The 21,937-nt window shown below is 57.2% G+C and overlaps 2 protein-coding genes across 2 annotated transcripts; one reads left to right on the plus strand and one right to left on the minus strand.

The window, feature by feature from the left end:
- The first annotated feature begins 2,648 nt into the window (after window positions 1-2,648).
- On the plus strand, window positions 2,649-6,369 carry TPRG1L (tumor protein p63 regulated 1 like). Its single transcript, XM_032495011.1, has 5 exons — window positions 2,649-2,968; window positions 3,062-3,153; window positions 3,227-3,403; window positions 4,263-4,416; window positions 5,067-6,369. The coding sequence occupies exons 1-5, from the start codon at window positions 2,756-2,758 to the stop codon at window positions 5,259-5,261; spliced, it is 831 nt and encodes a 276-aa protein (XP_032350902.1). The 5' UTR covers window positions 2,649-2,755; the 3' UTR covers window positions 5,262-6,369.
- A 628-nt stretch (window positions 6,370-6,997) lies between these two features.
- On the minus strand, window positions 6,998-21,402 carry WRAP73 (WD repeat containing, antisense to TP73). The gene is made up of 12 exons (XM_032495010.1): window positions 21,246-21,402; window positions 18,923-19,075; window positions 18,349-18,465; window positions 12,922-12,994; window positions 11,357-11,460; window positions 10,604-10,690; window positions 10,288-10,422; window positions 10,135-10,212; window positions 8,882-8,987; window positions 8,142-8,267; window positions 7,559-7,750; window positions 6,998-7,321 (listed from the first exon to the last, which is right to left on the minus strand). Exons 1-12 carry the CDS (start codon window positions 21,312-21,314, stop codon window positions 7,179-7,181), a joined length of 1,383 nt encoding a protein of 460 aa, XP_032350901.1. The 5' UTR covers window positions 21,315-21,402; the 3' UTR covers window positions 6,998-7,178.
- Window positions 21,403-21,937: the final 535 nt, after the last annotated feature.

A 21,937-nucleotide genomic window follows, 5' to 3' on the forward strand; every position in this document is an offset into this window, starting at 1 on the left:
CGTCGGCCCTTCAAGCACTGGCACAGGGGCGGGGTGGGGGATAGAGCCCAGGATCTGGTCTCCAGGTCCTCTCTCTCTGTTGATGTGTGACCCTCACATCGTGTGATATGTAAAACCTCTCTGGGACTTTCTTCTCGGTCGAAGGGGGTAATAAGGCCCCGCAGGCATGTGTGTCTGGAGCAAAGGCTGTTTGCAACATCCCTGGCCCTTAGCAGAGGCTCAAGGAGCAGCAGGAACAGGGCTGATGCTAACGCTGAGGCGGCTCTTCTCATGTGCAGGGCAGGTGCTAGCCAGCACAGGTGTTAACTCACTGACTCCTCTCAACCACCATGGGAAGTAGGAACTGTTACCCCTACTCGTAAAAAAGGGAAACTGAGGCAGAGTGTGAGTGTCCAGGTCCAGTGGACAGAAGTAGGGGAGCCGGATTCAAGCCCCCATCCCGAGTCCACATGCCTGGAGGCATCAACATGCCTGCAGCTCTGCTCTGACCACCCCGCCCATCATGAAGGAGCTCAGGAGAGGGGGCAGAGGACACCTCAGGCCCAAGCGGCTCAGGCTGCCCCTCTGGGGCCTGATCCAGGCCCACCCTACAGGGACTGGGCTGAGCAGACTCAACCACGGACTCTGGTTGCCAGAGCAGGGGTGTAGGGGGGTCCGTCCCCCAAAGGGCAGGGCCCAAGGCAGTGTGATACGGCCTCTAGTCCAGGGGCGGCAGCAGCTGTGCCCACCCCACCCCAGCAGGCCAGCGGGTCTAGAAGCAGCTTGCTGCTTCTGTTTGCACACTCAGCCCTCTGTAAGAGCTTAGTGTTTTCCAGGAAGCAAAGCACCGCAGCTACGTGAATGTCTGTGGTGCGTTCGTGCCTCCTGTTTCTGTGGATGCTGACGCACAGGGAGAGTGCGCGGGGCTGTTGAGGACCTGCTGTGTGCAGAGCTCAGAGCCCTCCTGAGAGGGATGCCCCAGGACAGAATGCTGGCCACCCTGGACTCACTCACTGCCAGGGAGAGCACCTAGGTCTGCATAAGCCCGGAGGTCTTGGTTAATCGTCAGGGCCACGAGGCTGTGTGGCCCCAGGCACCCCACCAGAGCTCTCCAGACCTGTTTCTCCATCTGCAGCACCTGCACAAGAGTGTGTTTACATTCCTGGGTTCTTGTAAAATTCAAAGAACAATGGAAGGGGTTATACACCCCAAAGCACAGTTATATGCTCATTCCTGGGACTTCCCTGACTAATGGGGTGCAGGGACACACACACACACACACAGCAGGATGACCTAGCGCACACAAGTAACCACATGCAGGACACACACACAACAGGTTGACCAGCACACGCAGAGCAGACGATTACAGGAAACAGCAGAGAACTAGCACTGAGTGGTAGGTAGTTAATGGCAGTGTCTCCTGGGCCGCGGGGTCCCAACCGAGTGTTGGAGGATGGACACAGTAGAGGTGAGGAAAGAAGCCTTTGGGGGTTGGAGGAGTAAGGGGGGGGGGCAAAGAGGCTGCGGGGCGAGGATCATGGCGCTCATATTTGGGAGGGGCTGTGAACCGTCATGGATGCACAGCCTCTGGGTTTCCCTGAGGATGGGCGAGGAGGATGGTGATGAGGTGGCCCTGGGGCCTGTGGGTGCCAAGACCAGGGAGCTGAGATCCCTGGCAGGGGAGGCAGATGCCCCGGGGGGCGCCAGCTGCACGGGCGATCCCTCAGCACAAGAACAAATGCGGTTCTTAGTGCCGGGAGAAGAGCAGGGGCTGCGACAATGACTCCTGGCTCCGCCCTTGATGGAGTGACTTGGGCAAGTGACCAGGCCCTGTGCCTCAGTGCCCCTCCCCTTCCGTGGAGCAGGGGGTCGGGCGCGCCGGTTTCTAGGCGCGGCGAGTACGTCTGCATTCAGCACAGCGCTGGGCCCACGTCCCTGTTGCTCCATCCATGAACCCCCCCCGGTCAGGAAAGGCGGAGGCGCACAGGGAAGTGCTCGGCCCCGCGCGCCGCCGCTCCTCCAGTCCCGGAAGCCCGCGTCGCCCCTGCGGTGCAATGCGGACACCCGGGGACAGAGAGCTGGTCCGGGGGGTGGTCATCCCGGCTGAGGGGGCGCGTCCAGGGGGCGGGACTCTGGGCAGGAGGTGCATCCAGGGAAGTGGTCTCCCGCGCAGGGGTCCGCATCCAGGGGGTGGTCACCCAGGGCGGGTCCAGGGGGCGGTCACTCTGGGCAGGGGCCGGGGTCCCTTCCCTGATGCCCGCTGCACTTCAGCCGAAGCTGAACAGAAGGGGGTGGACGCCGTGCCGCAGGTCGGGGTTCCAGGACGCCCCCAACCGCCCGCCGTGCCCTGGAGGGGCGAGCCCCGAGTTTACTGGGGGAGGGGCGCTCGGCTCCGGGCTCCGCCCTCCCCGCGGGCCCTCCGCGTCACCTTGGCAACCGGCCTCGGCCCCGCCCCGCCCAGTCCCGTAAACAGGAAGTGGGCGAGCGCGCGGCGTGCTCTTCCGGTGCTGCGAGGGGCGGAAGCGATTGTGAACGATGACGGGATAGACCAATCGCAGAAGACAACTGGGGAAGAGCCAATCGTGAGGGCCTGAGGGTGCGGGAAGGGGCGGTGTCAGAGGCGGGGCTGGCGAGGCGGAGCAAATCGCGGCGGGCCGCGGCGCGGGGCGGGGCCAGGGGCGGGGCTGAGGGCTGGACTGAGGCGGCTGCAGCGGCAGCGGCTGCGACGGCGGCTGCGTCGGGTCCAGTCCGGGGTCTCTCGGCGGCGGGCGAGGTGATGCTGCAGCTGCGGGACTCGGTGGACTCAGCGGGCACAAGCCCCACGGCGGTGCTGGCGGCCGGCGAGGAGATCGCTCCGGGCGGCGGCGGCGGCGGCGGCGGCGGCGGGGGGCGGCCGGGTGCGGGCACGCCGCTGCGACAGACGCTGTGGCCGCTCAGCGTCCACGACCCCACGCGCCGCGCCCGCGTCAAGGAGTACTTCGTGTTCCGGGTGAGGCGGGGCCGGCCGGGCCGGGGCGGGGCGGGAGGGGCGCGGCGGGCGCGCGCGGCGTGACCTGTGACCTCCGCCTGCCCGCCCCCGCAGCCCGGGACCATCGAGCAGGCAGTGGAGGAGATCCGCGTGGTGGTCCGGCCGGTGGAGGACGGCGACATCCAGGGGGTGTGGCTGCTGACCGAGTAAGGGGCGCGGGCTGGGGCGGGGGGCACCGGCGCGCGGACGCGGCGCCGCGGTGACTGCTGCCTCCCGCAGGGTCGATCACTGGAACAACGAGAAGGAGCGGCTGGTGCTTATCACCGACCAGGCGCTGCTCGTCTGCAAGTACGACTTCATCAGCCTGCAGTGCCAGCAGGTGGTCAGGGTGGCCTTGAGCGCGGTGGACACCATCTCCTACGGGGAATTCCAGTTCCCCCCGAAATCGCTCAACAAGTAAGTCTGTTCAGCAGAGAACCCCCCACGGGCGCCTCCTAGTCAGTCAGCCCTTCTGAAACCAGCCCCCAGCAGATGTCTGTGTTTGTCATTACTTGGAAACATAAAAGCCTCAGCTATAAAATCGGTGGAGCTCCTTAGAATAGAAGCAGGTGGCTTCTGCCTAGCAGGTGCATTAAAAGGAATTCTGGCACAAAAGACAGCTATTAGGCTTGCAGTGAAATGAATTCGAGGTATCTTAAAGTAGACCTGATGCGGATATTCTTCAGATGAGAACCAAACTCAGCATTTTATCTCTGGCCAGGAAAGGATTACATTCTTTTTTAAATGGAAGTGGTAGCACATCACTGTAACTTGCAGACGTTCCTGAAGGTTAAATTAAACATTTAAGGGACAACGTTCAAGAGCTGACCTTCATATGTTAGGGGAGTTTTCTGAAATGGAAACCTAGACATTAGTATACTCCATTGAGTTAAACAGTAAATTTTAGACTTGTGATGTAGAGATTTGGATAGGGAATTCAGGAAACTAAGATGAGCTAAAATTTTTAACTAACAATAAGACACTCAGAAAAAAAGACTTAAAGTTACAAAAATATCACTCATCTAGTCATCCTGCTACCTGTTAAGCTTTGCTGATTGTGCAGAGACTGGCTGTAGCGTAGCTAGGACAGCGTGCTCAGCTGTCCTGTTTGCAAGTGCTGAAAGCTGTCAATGCTGGCCACACCATTCCCGTCCAAGCCCGTGGATCCTTCTCTGTCCTGAAATGTCATCAGTCTCGTGTTTAGCAGTGGAGCCAAGTGGATGTGGGTGCACAGTGGCCGTCTGTGAAGTCTGGTCCCTTCCTTCTAACTTGGCAGGCGAGAAGGTTTTGGGATCCGCATTCAGTGGGACAAGCAGAGCCGCCCGTCCTTCATAAACAGGTGGAACCCCTGGTCCACCAATGTGCCCTACACCACATTCATAGAGCACCCGATGGCCGGCGTGGATGAGAAGACAGCCTCTCTGTGCCAAGTAAGAGGACAGATGGCAGGAGCAGGGCCGCCCAGCGGTGACTGGAACGTCCTCAGCCTGCACTGCCCGGGGTGGTAGCCACATGTGGCTGTGGAACACTCACCCTGTGGCTACACTGAGAAAAGAAACTTTCAATTTTTAAAAATGTTAGTTACCTTACATGTAAGCAGCCCTGTGTAGTTAGTGGCTACTGGCCAGTGTGGCTCTATGATGTGGCCCTTTGTGGCTGTGGCTGTCTTGGGGAAGGTCCCAGAAGGGCTTCAGGGCATGGCAGGTGTCCCGGCCCTGCTCCAGCTGGGCAGTCTATGTGCTGAGCAGGAGAGGAGCTCTGGGGGGGGGGGGAGGCGAGAGTAGGCCCCCACACGTGCCAGCTGTGCACCCTGGCCTCCTTGCTGCCTGCTGAGTGGTGGGAGGATCAGGTAGTTTACGGTGGCGAAACCACGGAGACCGGCAGAGCAAGGTCCGTGAGTGCTGCCGTCGCCCGGCCGTCACGGGACCATGGGAAGAGCCAAGGTTTCTCGAGAGCTGCCTGAGGGCGGGGCTGCAGGGCTGGGCAGGTGCTCAGCTGGGTGGGGACAGCAGGGCTGACATAGAGGCGTGGGGTCCGCTCCTGTGGATCCCCTGACCAGACCCCACCTTTTCTCTCTCAGTTGGAGAGCTTCAAAGCGCTGTTAATCCAAGCTGTCAAAAAGGCCCAGAAGGAGAGTCCTCTGCCAGGACAGGCGGGCGGCGTGCTGGTCCTGGAACGCCCCCTGCTCATCGAGACCTACGTGGGGTTGATGTCCTTTGTCAACAACGAGGCCAAGCTGGGCTACTCCATGGCCCGCGGCAAGGTCGGCTTCTAGGTGCCCTGCCCGGGCCCGTCCTGGGGAGCCGGGCAGGCGGGACCCGGGGCCTCGGGGCAGCTCCCCTGCTGCTGGCAGGCTCGGGGCCCTGACCTAAGGGTCTGGGTGTGATTGGCGGAGTCAAATGAACTGTATACTTCAGCCGGATATTGGATGTCTGGAAACCGGAGCTACAGGGAAAGCAAGGTGAATCGGGCTGTCCCCGTCCTGGCCAGCGTCAGTTTCCTAGCACCTCACTTTTCCTGTTTCTCATGGTGTCTCCATCCAGCTTCCTGCCGTCCTCCCACCCCAGCCCCTGAGCTTGTTAGTGGTAAACATTGGTGATCCCACTAGAACACCCCCGTCGGCACCTCAGCTGCGTAGACGATCACACCCAGGGAGGTACCATGTACCCCAGTGCCTGTAGTTGCAAATGTTTACAGTTGGTGTCAAATTTTGTATCTTGAGATTTAATCCATCTTCTTCAAGCGAATACAAAAGAAGCCAGCAGACGCGAGCTCGGCGAGTCTGCCTGTCGGCTCCTGAACAGGCAGGTGCTTTTGTGTAAATGTGTGTTTGCCCTAAAGTCACACTTTCTCTAAAAGTAATCATCTGCATTGTGTTAATAACACTCACGGTATCTTCCCCAGGCCCAAAAAGGTTTGCGGAAAATCATTTTAAAACCAGTCATTAGTTTGAGAAAGCCAGATGGATAAGTTCTTTTGCACTCAATTTTGACAACTTTTAAGTTTGTATCGTCATACTCGTATTTAAAAAGAGAATTGCTTAGTTTGCTTTTAAAGGATACACTTTTAAAAAGGAACCGTATTAGGGCCTCATGCAGCAGCTGACCCCGTCCTGGTTCCCGCCACTCCCCGCAGACATGAGCTTGTGGGCGGTCGCAGCTCGCCGCCCCCACCCCGTCCGCTGCCCAGCCCTGTGCCTGGGAGCTTTTGCTGATTTTAGTGCTGGCTCACGGGTCCCTGCTCCTGATTTATGACCCTGGCGTAGCTGTAGTCAGCACGACGTGACCTGGACGCAGGGGCCTGTCTGTCAAAAAGCAGCCTCCATACCCAGCCTGGGTCCTGAGCCTTGCTTTTGGTCTTGTGGTAAAGATACTTAGAATTGAGTGGGTGTCGTTCCTTTCTTAAAGTTATTACGGCAGGTGCAGCATCTCAGAGTGGGAGGTGTCCTGCTCTAGTTTTGAACGCTGTCAACTGGCAGGGGTGCGTGTGCGTGCGTGTGTGCGTGTGCCTGCGTGCGTGCGTGTGCCTGCACAATGAGGGTTCTGCACTTGCCTGGTGCAGCTCCCTTCACAGACACCAGAGGGCGGTACACAAGCAGTCCTGCCTGAGGGGGAGGAACAAATCCTCATTTGCCTACAAGCGAGGCTCGGCCCTCGGCCCTGGCTGCTCGCGGGGAGCACCCGCAATCTTTCTGGGTGGACACTCCCTGCAGAGCTGACTGAGCAGGTCGGGGACTGTCCCTGACCGGGATGCCCCGGCACCTGCACCCCCTACCCTTGGTGGCACACCTCCCTGCCCGCCCCCGACCCCTGACCCCAGAACAGGCCCCACAGGACGCCCAGGCCGTCCTCCCAAAGCGTGCAGTGACAGGATGGAGGCTCCAAGCTGAACAGCATCCTGGGGGGGGGGGGGGCAGCTGCGTGGGGCTTGCTCACCTCTCCTGACAGCAAACTCAAAACTGACCTAGAAAACTTTTCTGTGATGTAAAGCTTTCAGGAAAAGCATTAGCCGTTTTATGAAGTAGCAAATATTTATTTAAATAATACCATACATATGTACAAAAATGCTTTGCTATAAACAATAAAAGCAAATCATTTCCTCTGGACCTGAGGAGCCCCGAGAAACCACGAGAAGCCACAGTCCTTTCCCACGGTTCCCACTGCCACCCACACGGGCCTGTCCACGCAGGGCCCTACGTGTGGTCGCCCCGCTGCCCGGAGGCGGTGCCGACCCCCTCCTCTGTCTCCAGGAAGCACAGGCAGAAGTGGTCCTTACCGAGGAGGGCCAGAGAGTCCCCGCTTAAGTGCCAGCACAGGGAGAGCACCTGGAAGTCACCTGAAGAAAGACAGGTAGCCAGAGGTTAGAGCAAGAGGGGCCAGGGCTTCAGGCCAGTGGGAGCCCCAAGTTCCACAGGTGGGCTCCTCCCAGCCTGCAGAGCTCAGCGCAGCCGGCCCGTTTCTAGTGCACACGGGCCAACCCGAGGTTTACGGAAGGTGTCCCCCTGCCTCCACCTCCAGCTGGAGGCTGGGTCTGCGGGGACACGCCATCTGCCAGGGGTCCACCTGCGCTCACCTTCCCCGGGCACCTGCACTGACACGCAGCCCGCCGGCGACCACAGGTACACCTTGCTGCCCCCCGTGCAGACGGCCAGCCGGGGCTGCCGTGGGTCCCACTGGAAGGCGCGCACGGCGGACAGCTGCTCCAGCACCGTGAACAGCCGCAGCTTCTGCACATCCCAGACCCAGACGGCGTTCGGGATGTTGTCTGAGGAGGGAGACCGCACGGGCCGCGGTTCAGCCCTGTCACGGCCCCTCACCATCCCCTCCTGAGGACGGACACTGAGCAGACAAGTGACATCTGCGCCCCCACCCGGTGTCTCAGCGGGCGGGGGTCGTGCCCCTCGGCCTCTCGGCGCACCCAGAGCCCTGCTCTTGACCCAGAAGGGAGAGACAAGGGCCGGGAGGCAGCGTGGCCGAGCTGCTGCTCTGACAGGACCAGCCGACCCAGGAAGCTTCCGCCGCTGGGACATCCACCACTTCAGCAGCAGGACGTGTGCGGGAGGCCCAAGGCCTGATTGTCCTCTCAAGCTGGCTGTACCCCTGGCCCCCGAGCAGTGGGTGGGGGACATAGCACTTATGTGGGGCGCACCACTGACCGTTCCTCGTCGCCAGGAAGTAGTTGTCGGGACTGAAGGCCAGCGCCCCGACGCCAATCCGGGGGTTGGCTCTGTCGGCAGCTGGCTTCAGCGTCTGCAGGGAGACGGGCACCTCGGCGATCTCATCTAGGCGTCAAAGGAGAGTGCGCCCTGAGCCCCCCTGGTCTGCAGTCCGCCCGGCGGCGCTGGAGAGGAGCCGCGGGCCCTGACCGCCCTTGGGCGTGAGCAAGACGTGTGGCAGGAAGAGCTCGGGGCAGGGCTTCAGGGAGAGCAGGGCTCTGTGGGAGCCTGGCCGGGGCGGACGAGGCCCGGGAGACGGAGCTGCGTCGGGCGGGCAGGAGACGCCCGGCGGCTGTTCCAGCAGCCCCTCTGACACCCTAATTACGCCCATCTTACGGGCGAGGAAACTGAACCGTGAGCAACCTGCGGGGTCCTGGCACAGCTGTGCGGCTGCACCGAGCCCCAGCTCGCCCGACAAAACGTCATCGTCGTTAAAACAAAGTCGCCCTCAGCGTCCCAGCTGTCCAGTTCCGGTTTCCAGAGCTTGTGTTCAGTCAACAAGACAGCGCTCGGGTGGCCTGCTGGCTCGGGGCTGAGGGGACGCTGACCAGGCATCATGGGGAAGGAAAAGCGTTTAAAAAAAACAAAGACTGTCTCAAGTCCACCTAGACGGAGAGGACTCCTGCGGGAACCGGGTGGGAAGGGGGCAGAGGTGGCACCCGCTGGGCTGCACTTCTTACATTTGCTCTCTGGGGACGACAGGGGACCGGCCACGGCTCTGGGTGGCAGGAAGGCGAGGCGGCCCAGCTCCAGAGGGGGGCTCTTCTCTGCCTCCTTGTACACCACCTGCAACACAGACGCGGGCAGGACGTGTGGCCGCTCCTGGGGGGGACGGGATGCTGCCCCACTCACCACGCCCCGAGCGTCCTCTGGTCCCCTCCCCCAGGCCAGCCCGTGGTCCAGCACAAGTGTGAAGATGGCTGACAGGTGGGACACGGAGTGACCGGGGCGGACAGGAAGGACAGGCGGGCAGGGTGTGGGGGACCGCGGGGAGCCCTGAGAAGCCTGGGGTCGGCCCCACCCCGACGGCCGCCTGTGAGTCCCTCCCCTGCACCTTCAGCTGGCCGTCCAATCACCGCCCGAATCCGGACCTCCACCGACTCAGACTCCCCGCACCCGCAATGCCCAGCTGACCCGGGACCATACTGCAGCCCTCGCCCGCCGCCTTCCTCCTCACGACAACCCCCGCCTCTCACTCAGGTCCCTCACCTGTGGGCAACTCACCAGGGGGTCTGTCCATGTCCCCGCTGTCCCCAGTGCCGGGGTGCCTGCCCTCATCCCTACTGTCCCCATAAGGCTGCGATTTCTGTCCTTGCCCTCACTGTGGCCCGGATGCTGGGGTGTCTGTCCTCGTCCCCCCATCCCCCGAGGCCAGGGTTTCTGTCTGTGTCCCTGTCTCCCAGCACCCAGGCCAGCGCCTGCTGAGTGAACAGACACACCTACCCACCTCAGGACCTCTGCGCCCCTGTTCCTGCTGCCTGAATAACTCCTCCCCAGATCCCACCTCACCTCCTCCTGGTGTTGGCCCCAGGACCCCTCGGCAGGCAGCCACCCTACCCACCCCAGAAAGATATCTGGCTCTCCCAGCCCACACTCCAGGGGCCGGAGGTCTGCCTGCTCTTTTCCAACTGGCCCAGAGCATAGCCCGCGGCCCAGCAGATGCTCAGTGGTCACAGCGTAGGGGGCAGAAGCTGGTCCAGAATGAGCCCTGGGGGTGGGAGCGCGAGAGGGAGGGCAGATGCCACTTTGGACCCGCTGGGAATGTGGCAGGAGAAACGAAGGCCACTGGTGCAGACCCACAGTGGAACGTGACAGGATCAGGTTTACGGGGATGTCAGTACACGGATCACCATAAATAATGTAAAGCGGAAAAGCAGTTTTCTACTTCCTTCCCCAAGTACTGTACGAATAGAAACATGCCTTCCAGACTTACTATTTTGGGATTATTAATGGTTGCAGGATGCCCAAACTCTGTGATCATTTTCCAAGTCACGTGGTTGAGGACGCGCACCTGGGGAGGAAAACCGCGAGGGTCAGAGCCGCCCAGCGGCCGGCGACGGGCTTCGCCTCGTGGGCCGTCTCCCACCTTCCCGTCGTAGCTCCCGACCGCCAGGAACTGACTGCTGGGGCTCCAGGCCACGGACTTGATGCCCAGGGACCACTCGTAAGCGCAGTAGGTGGACAGGAGCCGGCCATCCAAGGAGTAGAGCAGGACCTTGTACTGCGGGGACAGGGATGTCACGTGAGGCTCGGAGAGACAGGTACCCGGGGCAGGAACGTGCCTGAGGACACTGCCCTCCTCTGAGGTGGCATGGGAGCTCTCCAGCTCGACGTCTGAAGACTCACAGTTACGGCAACGTGAGCACGGGGAGAGCATGCAAATAACACGGCGGCTTCCCTACCTCCAGGCAGCTGTCCCAGGCCGCCAGCACGCAGCCGTTGGGGGCCCACTCGATGCCCGCCAGGTCCTGCGTGTCCGTGTCAAAGTGCTGCCCACAGCGGCGCAGGGAGAGATCCAAGAAATTGAAAAAATTTTCTTAAACAGATACACATACGTTTACTTTATAGCTGATGTTAACACATTTCATACTTAATTTCCTTCTCAAGCAGGACAAACATCTCTACAGCTCTGCCCTGCAGCTGTGAAATCCTGCCCGAGTGCCAGGGAGGTCCCCAGGCAGGGCATCTGGCTGCCACGGGGCTCTGCCTCTGGCCCCCAGGCTGCACATGCTGCCCCTCTTCCTGCCCGGCTGAGCCTCACCTCCCAGGACAGCCCTGCCCCGCGCTGAGACGGCCACTCAGCTGGTGTGTCTGGGTCCACGGCCTCCAGGGGGCGGGCACTGGGTCAGTGTAAACTCCAGGTCACTCCTCCTGGGAGGGCCACACATATGCAAATACCGTTTAACTAACAAGAAAGGAGGTGGCTCAGATTTGGTGGCACACGAACTGGTCACAGCCCAAACACGCACCAGCTCGCCAAGTCCTAGAAATACTCACTGATGCGTGTTCTGTGCAGCACACCTGCCTTTGGAGACGCGGGATCACGCTTCCCCACGCTGCACGGGGGACCCCCCAGAACCTCAGGGAGCACACTGCTCCCCTCCCTCCCTGCCCTCCCCGGGGAGCCTGCTCAGGGCGGGGAGAGCGCCGCTCACCCGCAGAAGCTGCCAGTCGCTGCAGACGAAGATGCTCACGTAGTCCCGGCAGTCCCGCCTCTCCGCCAGCGCCAGGTAGCGGCCGTCCCTGGTGAAGGCCAGGCCTGCCGGGAGACGGAAAGGCCCACGGAGGAGGCCGCAGCGGTCAGTTTTCAAGGGAGGATGAGGAAGCGCGAGCGGCGGTCTGAAGTGGGGACGCGGCGCCTGCAGCGGGCTCTGCAGCGCCAGCACCTGCCCCCCAGACTTCAGACGGGCAGGGGGTCACCCCCAGGCCGGTGACCCAGAGGGTGCTGAGAGCGCGTGCCCCACGGAGCGCGCGCTCCCGGGAAAGTAACTGCAGGAAACTCGGGGGTTCAAAGCCGGCTCGCCGCCACTCCCCCTCCTTTTAGTTTTGAATTGAATTATTTCCAAGAAGTAAATTTAAGATGAGAATTTCTGGTTGAAATGTCAGGCTGTACTTTCCAGGTCCATTAGCGCACCGAGCCCGGCCGCAGCTCGCACCTCATGAGTCAAAAAAACACCTAAATGACACGGCCGCCGTTCCACTGAGAGCTGTGTGTGTCCTCGGAGGGGCACTCACATCAAGCTATAAACGTGAGAAATAAACGTACAGCTGCATCTCATGCACCTTGTTTAGCGGGCGTACATCGGTTTGCAGTGCTGCGTTGTTTCCGGTGGATGGCACAGCACTCGGCTACATGCGCGCGCGTGTGTGCGCGCGCGAGCGTGCCTCACCCTGTCTTTCCCGTGACAGGCTATGCTGCAAGGAGCTGGGTACAGCTCCCTGGGTTCTGCAGCAGGACCTGCTGTTTCAACTGCATTTCATTCAAATGTGAGTTTCAAACTGTCGATGGCAAGAGAAAAAATGGAAAGATCGTTCAAATTACGTACTGCTTCCTTCTGTTCATTGACTGAAAGACGATCGTGTAATTTCATGACTCCACAGTGGGGCACCCAGCTAGCTCTCAGCCCAGTTAAATGTCGTGGTGGGGGGTGCTCCCAGCTGGCACAGAGGACACTGGCCAGTCCTCCTGCCCCGGGACGTCCCTATGGGACAGGACCCCATCCCTCACAGAGCACACAGAGTTAAGTCAGTGGAGGATTTAGTTCAGAATTCCATGTGTGGGCTGGGGTCCCGTGACGGGACACCAACTGGAAGGGGGCTGAACACCCGGTTCGGTAACAGAGGTTCGGGATTTCGTGTAAACCCTTCTTCCTTGACTTCCTTAAAACAATCTCCTCGTTAGCTGCTGAGGTCACATAAAAGGGAGTCCTTGTCTTGTACAGACCCAGGTGGAAGCGTTTACAGAGTGAGGACTAGGAGGTCGCGGACATACTTTAAAATAATCGTGGGCGGGGTGGGTGTAGAGAAAAAAGACTGGCTATGAGCTGATACACAGCTGAAGCTACCTTTTGCCTGTTTGGAATTTCCCACGATAAAAAGGTCCACCCCCCCGCCGGCAACTGCATTTAAACAGCTTTAAGTTCAAACAGCGTGTTGTCTTGACGCACCGTCTCTACTTGCTTACTTTTGAGAAACTTCTGAGCAGCTTTGGCCAACTCACCCTGCTGACAAGCTTTGGGGTACTTGATGTAGGACACAGACTTCGTGCACAAGGACCAGACGGTTATCCGCAGCTGCCCGGAAAGGGGGAGGAGAAAAGAAACAGTATATGTTCAGCATTTTTGGAAGACTGTTGCAGCTCGTAAACCAGACTGCCAGCACCCAAGGAGGGGTCTACTTCGGAAGCAACAGTATCGCTGGTCCTGGGTGTTTTCCATCTGAAGAAATACGTCAGACTCACACTTTACTATTGCTAAATTTAAGGCTCCCCACCCCACTCGGTTTTGTTTGCATTTTGTAACAATATATCTGAGTGACACAAAGTTAAACACAAGCGCTTTTAGTTCCAAAGTGCCATGGTCCCCCTTTATCCCCAGTTTTAGTCACTCATAGTCAACTGTGGTCTGAAAATATTAAATGGAAAATCCCAGAAATAATTCCTGAGTACAAAACCGTGTGCCGTTCTGAGCAGTGGGATGAAGGTGTGCTGCCCAGCGCCGTCCCGCCCGGATCCCCACTATCGACATCGCCGAGGCCGAGGGACCAGGACCACCCGAGGCAGAGGACCTGTCCTCCTGACGTGCGGTCCGAAGCCAAAGGCCAGGCCAGTGCCCCCGTCCTGCCCTGTCATCCCACATCATCACAAGAAGCTGAGTGCAGGCCAGTGAGATTTCTGGGAGAGGACTCAGTCACTTAACTTTTATTGTGGTGTACTGTTATGTCTTCTATTTCATTGTGAGTTACTGTTCATCTCTTACTGGGCCTAACTTATAAATTCAGCTTGACCACAGGCCTGTCTGTAGGATTCGGTACGCTCAGGGACTTCAGGCACCCTCTGTAGATGAGGGCCAGGGGACGGTGTGCTGTGATCAGTTCTCACATAACAGCAAACCTAAAATTGTCACTTAGTCACAGAAACACGTTTAGGTGGGAAACCCATCTGGGACCCTCGGTCTCCTGAAGCAGGTAATGGGGAAATGGCTCTGCCTCTCCGGACAGGTGGGAGGGCGGCCTGGCCCCCAGGCTGGCAGGGACAGAAATCGGCCCGACTCCCTGAGTGGACGCCCCACTGTGCCCTGTCTCCCAGAGGATTTCTGCAGGAACCACTGCAGTCACTCTGCACACAGGTAGCCCAGAGCTGACCAGGCTGGTGCAGAAGAGAAGACATGTTAACGAGGGACCAGTGAGGGGACACAGAGCCTTGCATTGTAACCCCAACTCTGTGAGCACAGGAGGCCCGCCGCCTGCAGCTATGGGGGAGGGCCTGCCTGTCACCTCCCCGAGACTCCCTAAAAGTGAAGAGTCACCCCTGAGCAGAGTTTCTAAACTTTTGTTTCCAAAACCATCCCCATACCCTTCTCATCGGCTGTCGGGAGGTTAACTGAGGGACAGGTGCACAGAAAAAAGGGCACCTGCTACCTCTGGCCACTGGCAGCCCCGAGGCCAGTGGACACCACCAAAGCTGTGCTCGCTGGGCATGGCGCTGAGATCAGGAACACGGGCTGAAAAACTGCTCTCGGTCACACCGTAGCTTTACAAAGACTGCAGGCCTTCCCGGGAAGCAACCCGCGGGGTGGGCAGTGCATTTCTGGACCCGTGTGACCCCTGCAAACTACGCTGTTGTTTTTAGCTTAGAAGTTTAACTCTGTGTTCTCCACTTCGCCTCTTAGAAAAGAGGAAAAAACCAAACCTGATGCCTGAAACCACCCCTCTGCAAAGCTCACCCGCACCGGGGAGACGCGGGAGCACATGTGCTGCGGGGCCGGAGACTCAGATGCTATGGGAAGTGCCTGCCCTTCTTGGGAAAGGCAGCGCCACAGGCACCTGCAGACCGCCGGCGCCAGCGCCCCGGGAGCGAGGCGCACCCCGAGGTAGGCGGGTTTCCTCTAACCCCCCGGCTCCTAGAGGCCGAGGCGGGCGTGCGGTGTGAGCCAGCCAAGGAAGGTGCACACTTCCCAGCCCAGCGGGGCGGGATGCTCAGAGCCCCTGGCCTGGCAGTGTCTGTTCTGAACACCTGCCCGCCAGTGTCACGTCAAATGGCAGTGTCTGGAGGTCTCCTGGCCTGGCAGCCGGACACGGGAGGCCCTGCGGGGGGCCTGGGGACAGCATGTGCTTGTCCCCAGATGGGGGGCTTCACTTCTGGGCCTTCCTCCTCCCCCTTGTCACCACCCCCGGCCCCCAACCCCTCGCCCTCAAGGCCTTCTCCCTTGTGGTTCTGTAAAGTGCAAACTTAAGACTAAAGTGACTGCTGGGGTTAAAAAAGGATCTGAGAAGTGAGGAGAGGAGGGAAAGGTGGGGTGTCCAGGCCTGGGGACCGCCGGCGCCCTGCCCGCTGCACGCCCTGCCCCGGCCACGGAAGACACAGAGCACTGAGGCCTGATTTTCACCCACTGTCCCGTCAAGAAAAGGTTTTAAAAACCAAACTGTCTATACCTTTAATAAATCCAGTAAGAAAAGAAGAGGCAGTGAAACCCATCAACCCCACAACATGGCAGCACCTTGGGGAGGGGTGGGGGACGGGCCGCCCTGGGCCCCTGGGAGGATGAAGGGGCCATCATGGCCCTGACCTGGGACCTCAGGTCTGTCCCCACAGCACCACCGTCACGGCCTACCCACCCATTAAAGGCGTCTGTCCTCGGCAGGACCCCACAGCCCCCTCAGGACACGGTACACTTTCAAGTACTTCCAGTGTGAACTCAAATGCTGATTGCAAGAGAAACTTGCTTTTGAGAAAGTTACTTTTCTCACCTCCTTTTCCACAATACTTTCAACTTTCCTTGACATAAAAACATAAGTGCGCTTGTATTACATTCCCAGTGCTGCTGGTGACCAGGAAATTCCAGTACTGAAGCAAAAATACTTAAAATAACCTTTTCCAACTTAGAGATTGTCTGGAAAATTAACTTGTGAACTATATAGCAAATTGACAACAACAGATTATCGAGTTCTTTATCGGTGTGGAAATGTGTGTGGTTTCCCTCTCTTGTTAGAAGCGCATGCATTTAGAGGTCAAGTGCTCCGCATTTACGTACGCACACCTGCCTGACTACCCGCGGGGTAAATACCCCTGCACTGAAGCTAAAGGTCCAGAGCTCACAAACAGAATTTAACACATAGGAGCAAGTTTTATAAAGTATGTGCAAGATCTGTACAATGAAAACACAGCTTAGAAAAAAATTTTAAAGACTTAAGAAAACAAGCACCCCAGGTCTGCGGATCCAAAGCATTAATATTGTTAAGAAGCAATTATCCCCAAACTGGTCTATAGATTGGACGCAATCTCAATGTTACAATCCTAGCACAGTTTTTTTTTTTTAAGCAATTGACTATTTTAAAATTGACATGGAAATGCAAAAGACCTAGAATGGCCAAAACAACTTCAAAAAAGGACAAGACTGGAAAACACACTGATTTTGGTTTCCAGATTTACGATTAAGCTTTGGCGATCAGGACAGTCTGGTGCTGACACACAGATAGACCAGCAGATCAACAGAACAAGACGGGTCCAGGAACAGGGCCACACACAGACAGACAACTGGTTTCTGTCAACGGGGCAATGTGGGGAAGGACAGAGATTCAAGACAGATGAGACACCCCAACTGAGGCACTCACGCCCTGAAACTCCTAGGAGAAAACAGAAGACACTCCATGATCTTGGGTTGGGCAGGGATTTCTTTAGGCACAAGATGCACAAATCAAAAAAGGAAAATTGATTAGAGACTCCATCAAAATGAAAAACTGCCCTTTCAAAGGAAAGTGAAAAAGCAAGCCACAGCCCAGGAGAGGATATCTGCTACACAGACGTCTGACAAAGGACTTGTAGCCAGAATACGCCTTTACTCAGTAACACGACAAATGGCCTAATACAGAAGCGCAGAGAAATACAAAGTCACGCGGTGACCAGCACACAGGGAATGTGTCCGTCGTAAGACAAACGCAAATTACGCCATGATGAGATGCCACCACACATGAGACTGATCGCAGAAGAGGCTGTGATGACCAGCGTCACTGAGGCCGTGGGCCTGAACCTCTTCCGAGCTGCTGGTGGGACTGCCAGGGGCATAGCCACGTGGGGTAGTGGCTGCAGGCTCTTAAAATGGCACACGCCTCCCGGCGGTCTCACCCCGAGGTGTCTACCCCAAGAACCGGCCACCTCGGTTCTCACTCACGACCCCTTGTCCAAGGGGCTCACGATTTGTCTTTCACATTGAAGTTTGGGAGATGAGGACCCCCTGCCAGGTGACCATCGGAGGCTGAATTTTGGCCCAAAGAATTACAAGCATGAAGAATGTTAGACAAGGAAGTGTGAAAAGCTTGAGGCATCCCCGAGACCCTGGAAAACGTTCAGGTGCACAACGCGGAGGCTCCCGGCCCCTTCGCGTCCGGCCGCACTCCCGGCGGCCTTACCGGCAGACGTCACCTGTAAAGTATGTCTGAAAACCGAGACGGAGGTCATGCGCAGCCACGGCGCTCTGACGCAGCTATTCGGCCGTCCCCTCGCGACTGGAGTTTGTTTCCAGCGATGCGACTCAGAGAAGCAGAATGAACTCCTGCGGGTCACTCCGCACTCCCGTGGCTGGGGATAAACACTCGTCCCGCCAAACACGCTGTCACCGCGCAGAGTCTGCGCCTGCAGAGCCGGGGGCTGGGCCGGTGCGATGGGCCAGCACCCAGACCCAACGACCTCAGCGGACTCACACCCAAAGGCCAAAAGCCACCTCGTTAAAGGGACCCATACATTTTTCTATGTCCAAAAACCACACCGCTAACACCAAAGACCTTTCAGCAAACACCTTCGAGACGCCAAATGCCCTAATGTGATGCGTTTATGAGACGCAGTCACAGTGCCCGAGCTATCTCCAATTTACTACCAGATTTCAAATGTTCTTCTTCCACTCGGAGCTCCTGCCCATCGCCCCGCGCCCAGAGGAAGCCCCAGGCTTGAGGAGCAAATGAATGAAGGGGTTAGTGCCACAGATCAGACGCCTCAGAGGAAGGATGTAAATTTGTTCATACTGAAGTTCACTTTCTATTGTTGAATCAAAGGAACTGTTTCAACCCTTACAAATATAATTTGGGGGAGGGTGTAGCTCAGTGGTGGAGCACGTGCTTAGCATTCACAAGGTCCTGGGTTCAATCCTCAATACCTCCATTAATAAACAAACAAACAAATATATATATAAATAAATAAACCTAATTACCTCCCCTCCAAAAAATCAACCAAACCAAAAATATACGTATAATTTAAAATGTTTTTAAAAAATCTTTCCTTTTCATTATAACTGGGCAAAAAGAGTATATAACAACACTCATGGGCTTGTAACGCTCTGATGACCAAAGTCGTGTTTCTTCCTCCCAATCGCCCACCGGAATGCTCCCAAGCCATCTCCGGAGGAAGGGTGGGGCAGGCATCCGGGCGCCTACTCACATGAAACTCCGTCGTGTTGAGGATGTGGCGCCCGTCCGGGCTCCAGCAGGAAGCCACCAGCCCGGCCGAGCCCTCGTCTATCTTGCAGTGCCACTCTGGCTGCTCCAGAGACCACACCTGGGTTCGTGAGAGAGACCAGGGCACTAATTAGGCTTCCAGTCTGAAGGGCTGGTTCTGGACGACACCAGAGGAGGCCACGCTTCTCCGTGACGTCACTTTGCTGTAGTTTGGAGGGTTTCTCCACTTTGCCGTCCTCAAGACCCTATTCAGTTAATTAAGTCTGGGGTCTCAAACAAAACACCCCACCCAACGCTCCCTGAACACACGGTGTGTAGGCTGCTGGGCTGCCGTCCGAACACTTCCCGTTCCTGAGTTAATGTGGTCACAGATCATGAATATTTAAGTGTCTTCTTGTTTTAAAAGTACTTCAACTACGAGAGAACTATGATGACCTTAGAAGGAAGCGGGCTTTGAGCTGCGCTGCCTCCCTTCCTGCCCAGGAGGGCCCAGGGCAGGACCCTGCGTGGGGAAGGGGATCCCGGGGAGGCGGCAGGCCGAGCCGCGGGCAGCGTACCTGCACCAGCCCCCGCTTGTACAGGGCACACAGGATGAAGAGCGAGTCGGCCGACCACTCGATGTGCTGGATCTGGTCCAGGCATGTGTACAGCTGGACGACCTGAAGAGTGTTCGCATCCCGGACCACTAGCCGGTACTGGACACAGGAAGCCTGGGAGGGGAGAGGAGAGGCCTTGCTGGCGTGCACTCCACCAGAGGGGGTGGGGGGCTCTCGGGCATCAGCGCCGCCCTCTGCTCAGGAAGGCTCTCCTCCTCTCCTTTCAGACATGCTTTCTGTCTAGATAGCCTCGGGTTTATCGCCTGGAGAGCACATTCTAAACAAAAGATGAGTCAATAAAAAGATGAAAACTGAAACACACAAACTAGGAGTTAAACCCGTTCCACTCCAGGAAGAAGCAGCATTTTAAAACTCTCGATTCGAGTCTTTTTCTGCTCCCTTCTTCATTGCACGACAAAAACTAAAGCGGGAAGCCGCTGGGAAAAAGGCCCCTGTGAACAGCCGAGCCCTCTGGCCTGGCTGCCTGCAGACTCTGCGTGGAGTAAGGATGGAGGCTGACGCTCAGAGGAGAAGGGGCTCTCCCCTCTGTTCAAGGCCCACCTTGGGGCGAACCAACAGAAAGCGAATGCTCAGGTTTGAACTTCTGCAAGAGTAAGGGCATTTCATAAATGCTCATTTACCTACTGTGAGAGAACGGAAAACACACGTTAGTCTCTGCCGCCAGGTCCTGACACAGGGCTCCTGAAACCCTTGGAACCTCCTGGGTCAGAGGAGCATGCTCTGTTCTTGGGGAGCAACCCTGGGTGGCACCTGGGTGGGGGCTACTCCCCAGAAAGACCCAGCAGGACTAGAAACCTGGAATTTCCAGCCCAGCCCCTTTCTCTTCAGGGAAAAAGCCTGAAGATAAAGTTAATGACCACCCATGCATATGTGATGAAACCTGAATAAAATCCCAATATGGGACTCAGAGAGCTTGCAGATGGATGAACACATCTATATATGAGGGGGACACACTGAACTCCAGGGGACAGAACCTCCTGCATCAAGACCCGCCAGGCCCCTCCCTGTGCGCCTCCTCATCTGGCTGTATCACATCCTTCAATAAACTGCTAGCCCTCCGTGTTCTCTGAGTCCTGTGAGCTGCTCTAGCAAATTAGTGGAACCCAAAGAGCAGATCATGGAAACCTCCAATCCACAGCCAGTTGGTCAGAAGCACAGGTGACAATCTGGACTTCCAAGTGGCGTCTGAAGAGGGGGGCAGCCTTGTTGGACTGAGCCCGTAACCTGGGGAATGTGACGCTCTCTCTAGGTAGACAGTGCCAGAACTGAGTCAAACTGCAGGACACAGAGCTGGTGTGGAGAACTGCTTGGTGTTGGGGGTAGGCCCACACACTGCTGATCAGATGTGGCAGAAGTGTTGCGCGTGGCAGGCAGCAGGGTGGGAGTGAAGGAGACTCAGGAGGGAGGACGCCTGCATCACCTTCGTCCTAACCCTGACTCTGAAAATGTTCAACTGTTAGTACAGCTTTCCTAAAGGTACAGCTACTTCATGTCCATATTTGTTAATACCCACGTTCAAGTAAATAGCTGACGTGCCTGAGTGTGCTTTCCTGCTAACAGCAGAGTAATCACAGTTTAAAAATCAAGAGGGGGTGGGGATGGATAAACTGGGAGTTCAAGATTTGCAGATACTACTGTGTATACAACAGATAAACAACAAGTTTCTTCTGTAGAGCACAGGAAACTATATTCAGCATCTTGTAGTCATCTATAATGAAAAAGAACATGAAAACGAATACATGTGTGTATACGTAGGACTGAAACACGATGCTGTGGACCAGAAAATAACACAACGTTGCAAACTGACTATACTTAAGTAAAAAAAAAAACAAGAATGGACTCTTAAATGTTAACTGCTTCATTTTGTACTTATCAAGGTCAAACTAGATTCCTGGGTTTTTGTTTCATGAACTTCTATCAAAAAAAGGGCCACATGAATTTTGCACGGAAAAAGGAGCGTGGGAGAGAGACTGCAGATCAGAACACATATGTGTCCTGTGCTTACTGTTTTTCACACTGTCGCTTTGAAAACTGATCTGCAGCACCTGCCCGGGTCTCCTGTCTGCAACAGCAGCCCAGGCCCCCTGCCCGGGGCGCCTGCCGGGGGCCGCTGCCCAGGCAGGGTCCACCGCTGCGGGCCCCGAGCTCCCTCCATCCGGGCCCCGCGGCCGCCCCGCTCCCGGATCCTGGGTCCGCGCCACCCGCTGTGGACACGCGCCTCCCGCGGAGGGCCCGCCGCCGGCCAGGCCCCGCGGCCGCTCACCAGGTACTTCCCGTCCGGGGAGAACTTGCACAGCAGGCTGGACAGCTTGAACACCTCGGAGAAGTTCATGGCGGCCGCCGAACTCCTCGCCCGCGAAGCCGGGCCGGCACAGCCCGCCGCAACCGCCCTTCCGCGGCCGGAAGTGACGGGAAGGCGGGAAGCACGCCGCAGCCAATCAGGGCCGAGGGCGCGCGCGCGGCATTGTGGGGCTCGTAGTTCTCCCCGCCCCGCACGCCACAGCGCCGCGAAGCCGGCGCCGCTTTTCGTCCCACCCGGGATTTCCGCCAGTCACCGAGCGGGAGAGGCCTCGAGGTCCCCTTCGGCTAGGGTTGCCAGATAAAACGCAGGACGTACACTTAAACTGAATTTCAGATAAGCAACGAGTCATTTTCTAGGGTAAATACGTCCCCAAATATCTACATAGCACATATTTATAACAAAATTATCCCCTTATCTGAAATCCAAATTTAACTGGCGTCCTGTGTGTATTTCTATGTATTTGTGTTTAATGTAAATACATATTTACATGCAAATATACCCACACACAAATAGGCGTTTGTATAGATATAATAGATGCTATAGTGCATAATACATACATAACACATATATTGTATTTTATACATAGAATATAAATAAATACTCGTTTTTCCTCGTTTGTCTTTTGGCTAAATCTGGCAACCACGCCTGCAGCG

Source organism: Camelus ferus, chromosome 13 (assembly GCF_009834535.1).
Source record: "Camelus ferus isolate YT-003-E chromosome 13, BCGSAC_Cfer_1.0, whole genome shotgun sequence".
Taxonomy (NCBI): domain Eukaryota; kingdom Metazoa; phylum Chordata; class Mammalia; order Artiodactyla; family Camelidae; genus Camelus; species Camelus ferus.

Excerpts from the sequence above, each read along its gene's own strand:
- TPRG1L (XM_032495011.1), top strand. The coding sequence starts at position 2,756 with ATGCTGCAGCTGCGGGACTCGGTGGACTCAGCGGGCACAAGCCCCACG. Across the intron at positions 3,154-3,226 it reads GGGGTGTGGCTGCTGACCGA|GGTCGATCACTGGAACAACG; the intron begins GTAAGGGGCGCG and ends TGCCTCCCGCAG. Across the intron at positions 3,404-4,262 it reads CCCCCGAAATCGCTCAACAA|GCGAGAAGGTTTTGGGATCC; the intron begins GTAAGTCTGTTC and ends CTAACTTGGCAG.
- WRAP73 (XM_032495010.1), bottom strand. The coding sequence starts at position 21,314 with ATGAACTTCTCCGAGGTGTTCAAGCTGTCCAGCCTGCTGTGCAAGTTC. Across the intron at positions 12,995-18,348 it reads TCAACACGACGGAGTTTCAT|CTGCGGATAACCGTCTGGTC; the intron begins GTGAGTAGGCGC and ends CTTTCCGGGCAG. Across the intron at positions 8,988-10,134 it reads CCATTAATAATCCCAAAATA|GTGGTGTACAAGGAGGCAGA; the intron begins GTAAGTCTGGAA and ends TCTGTGTTGCAG.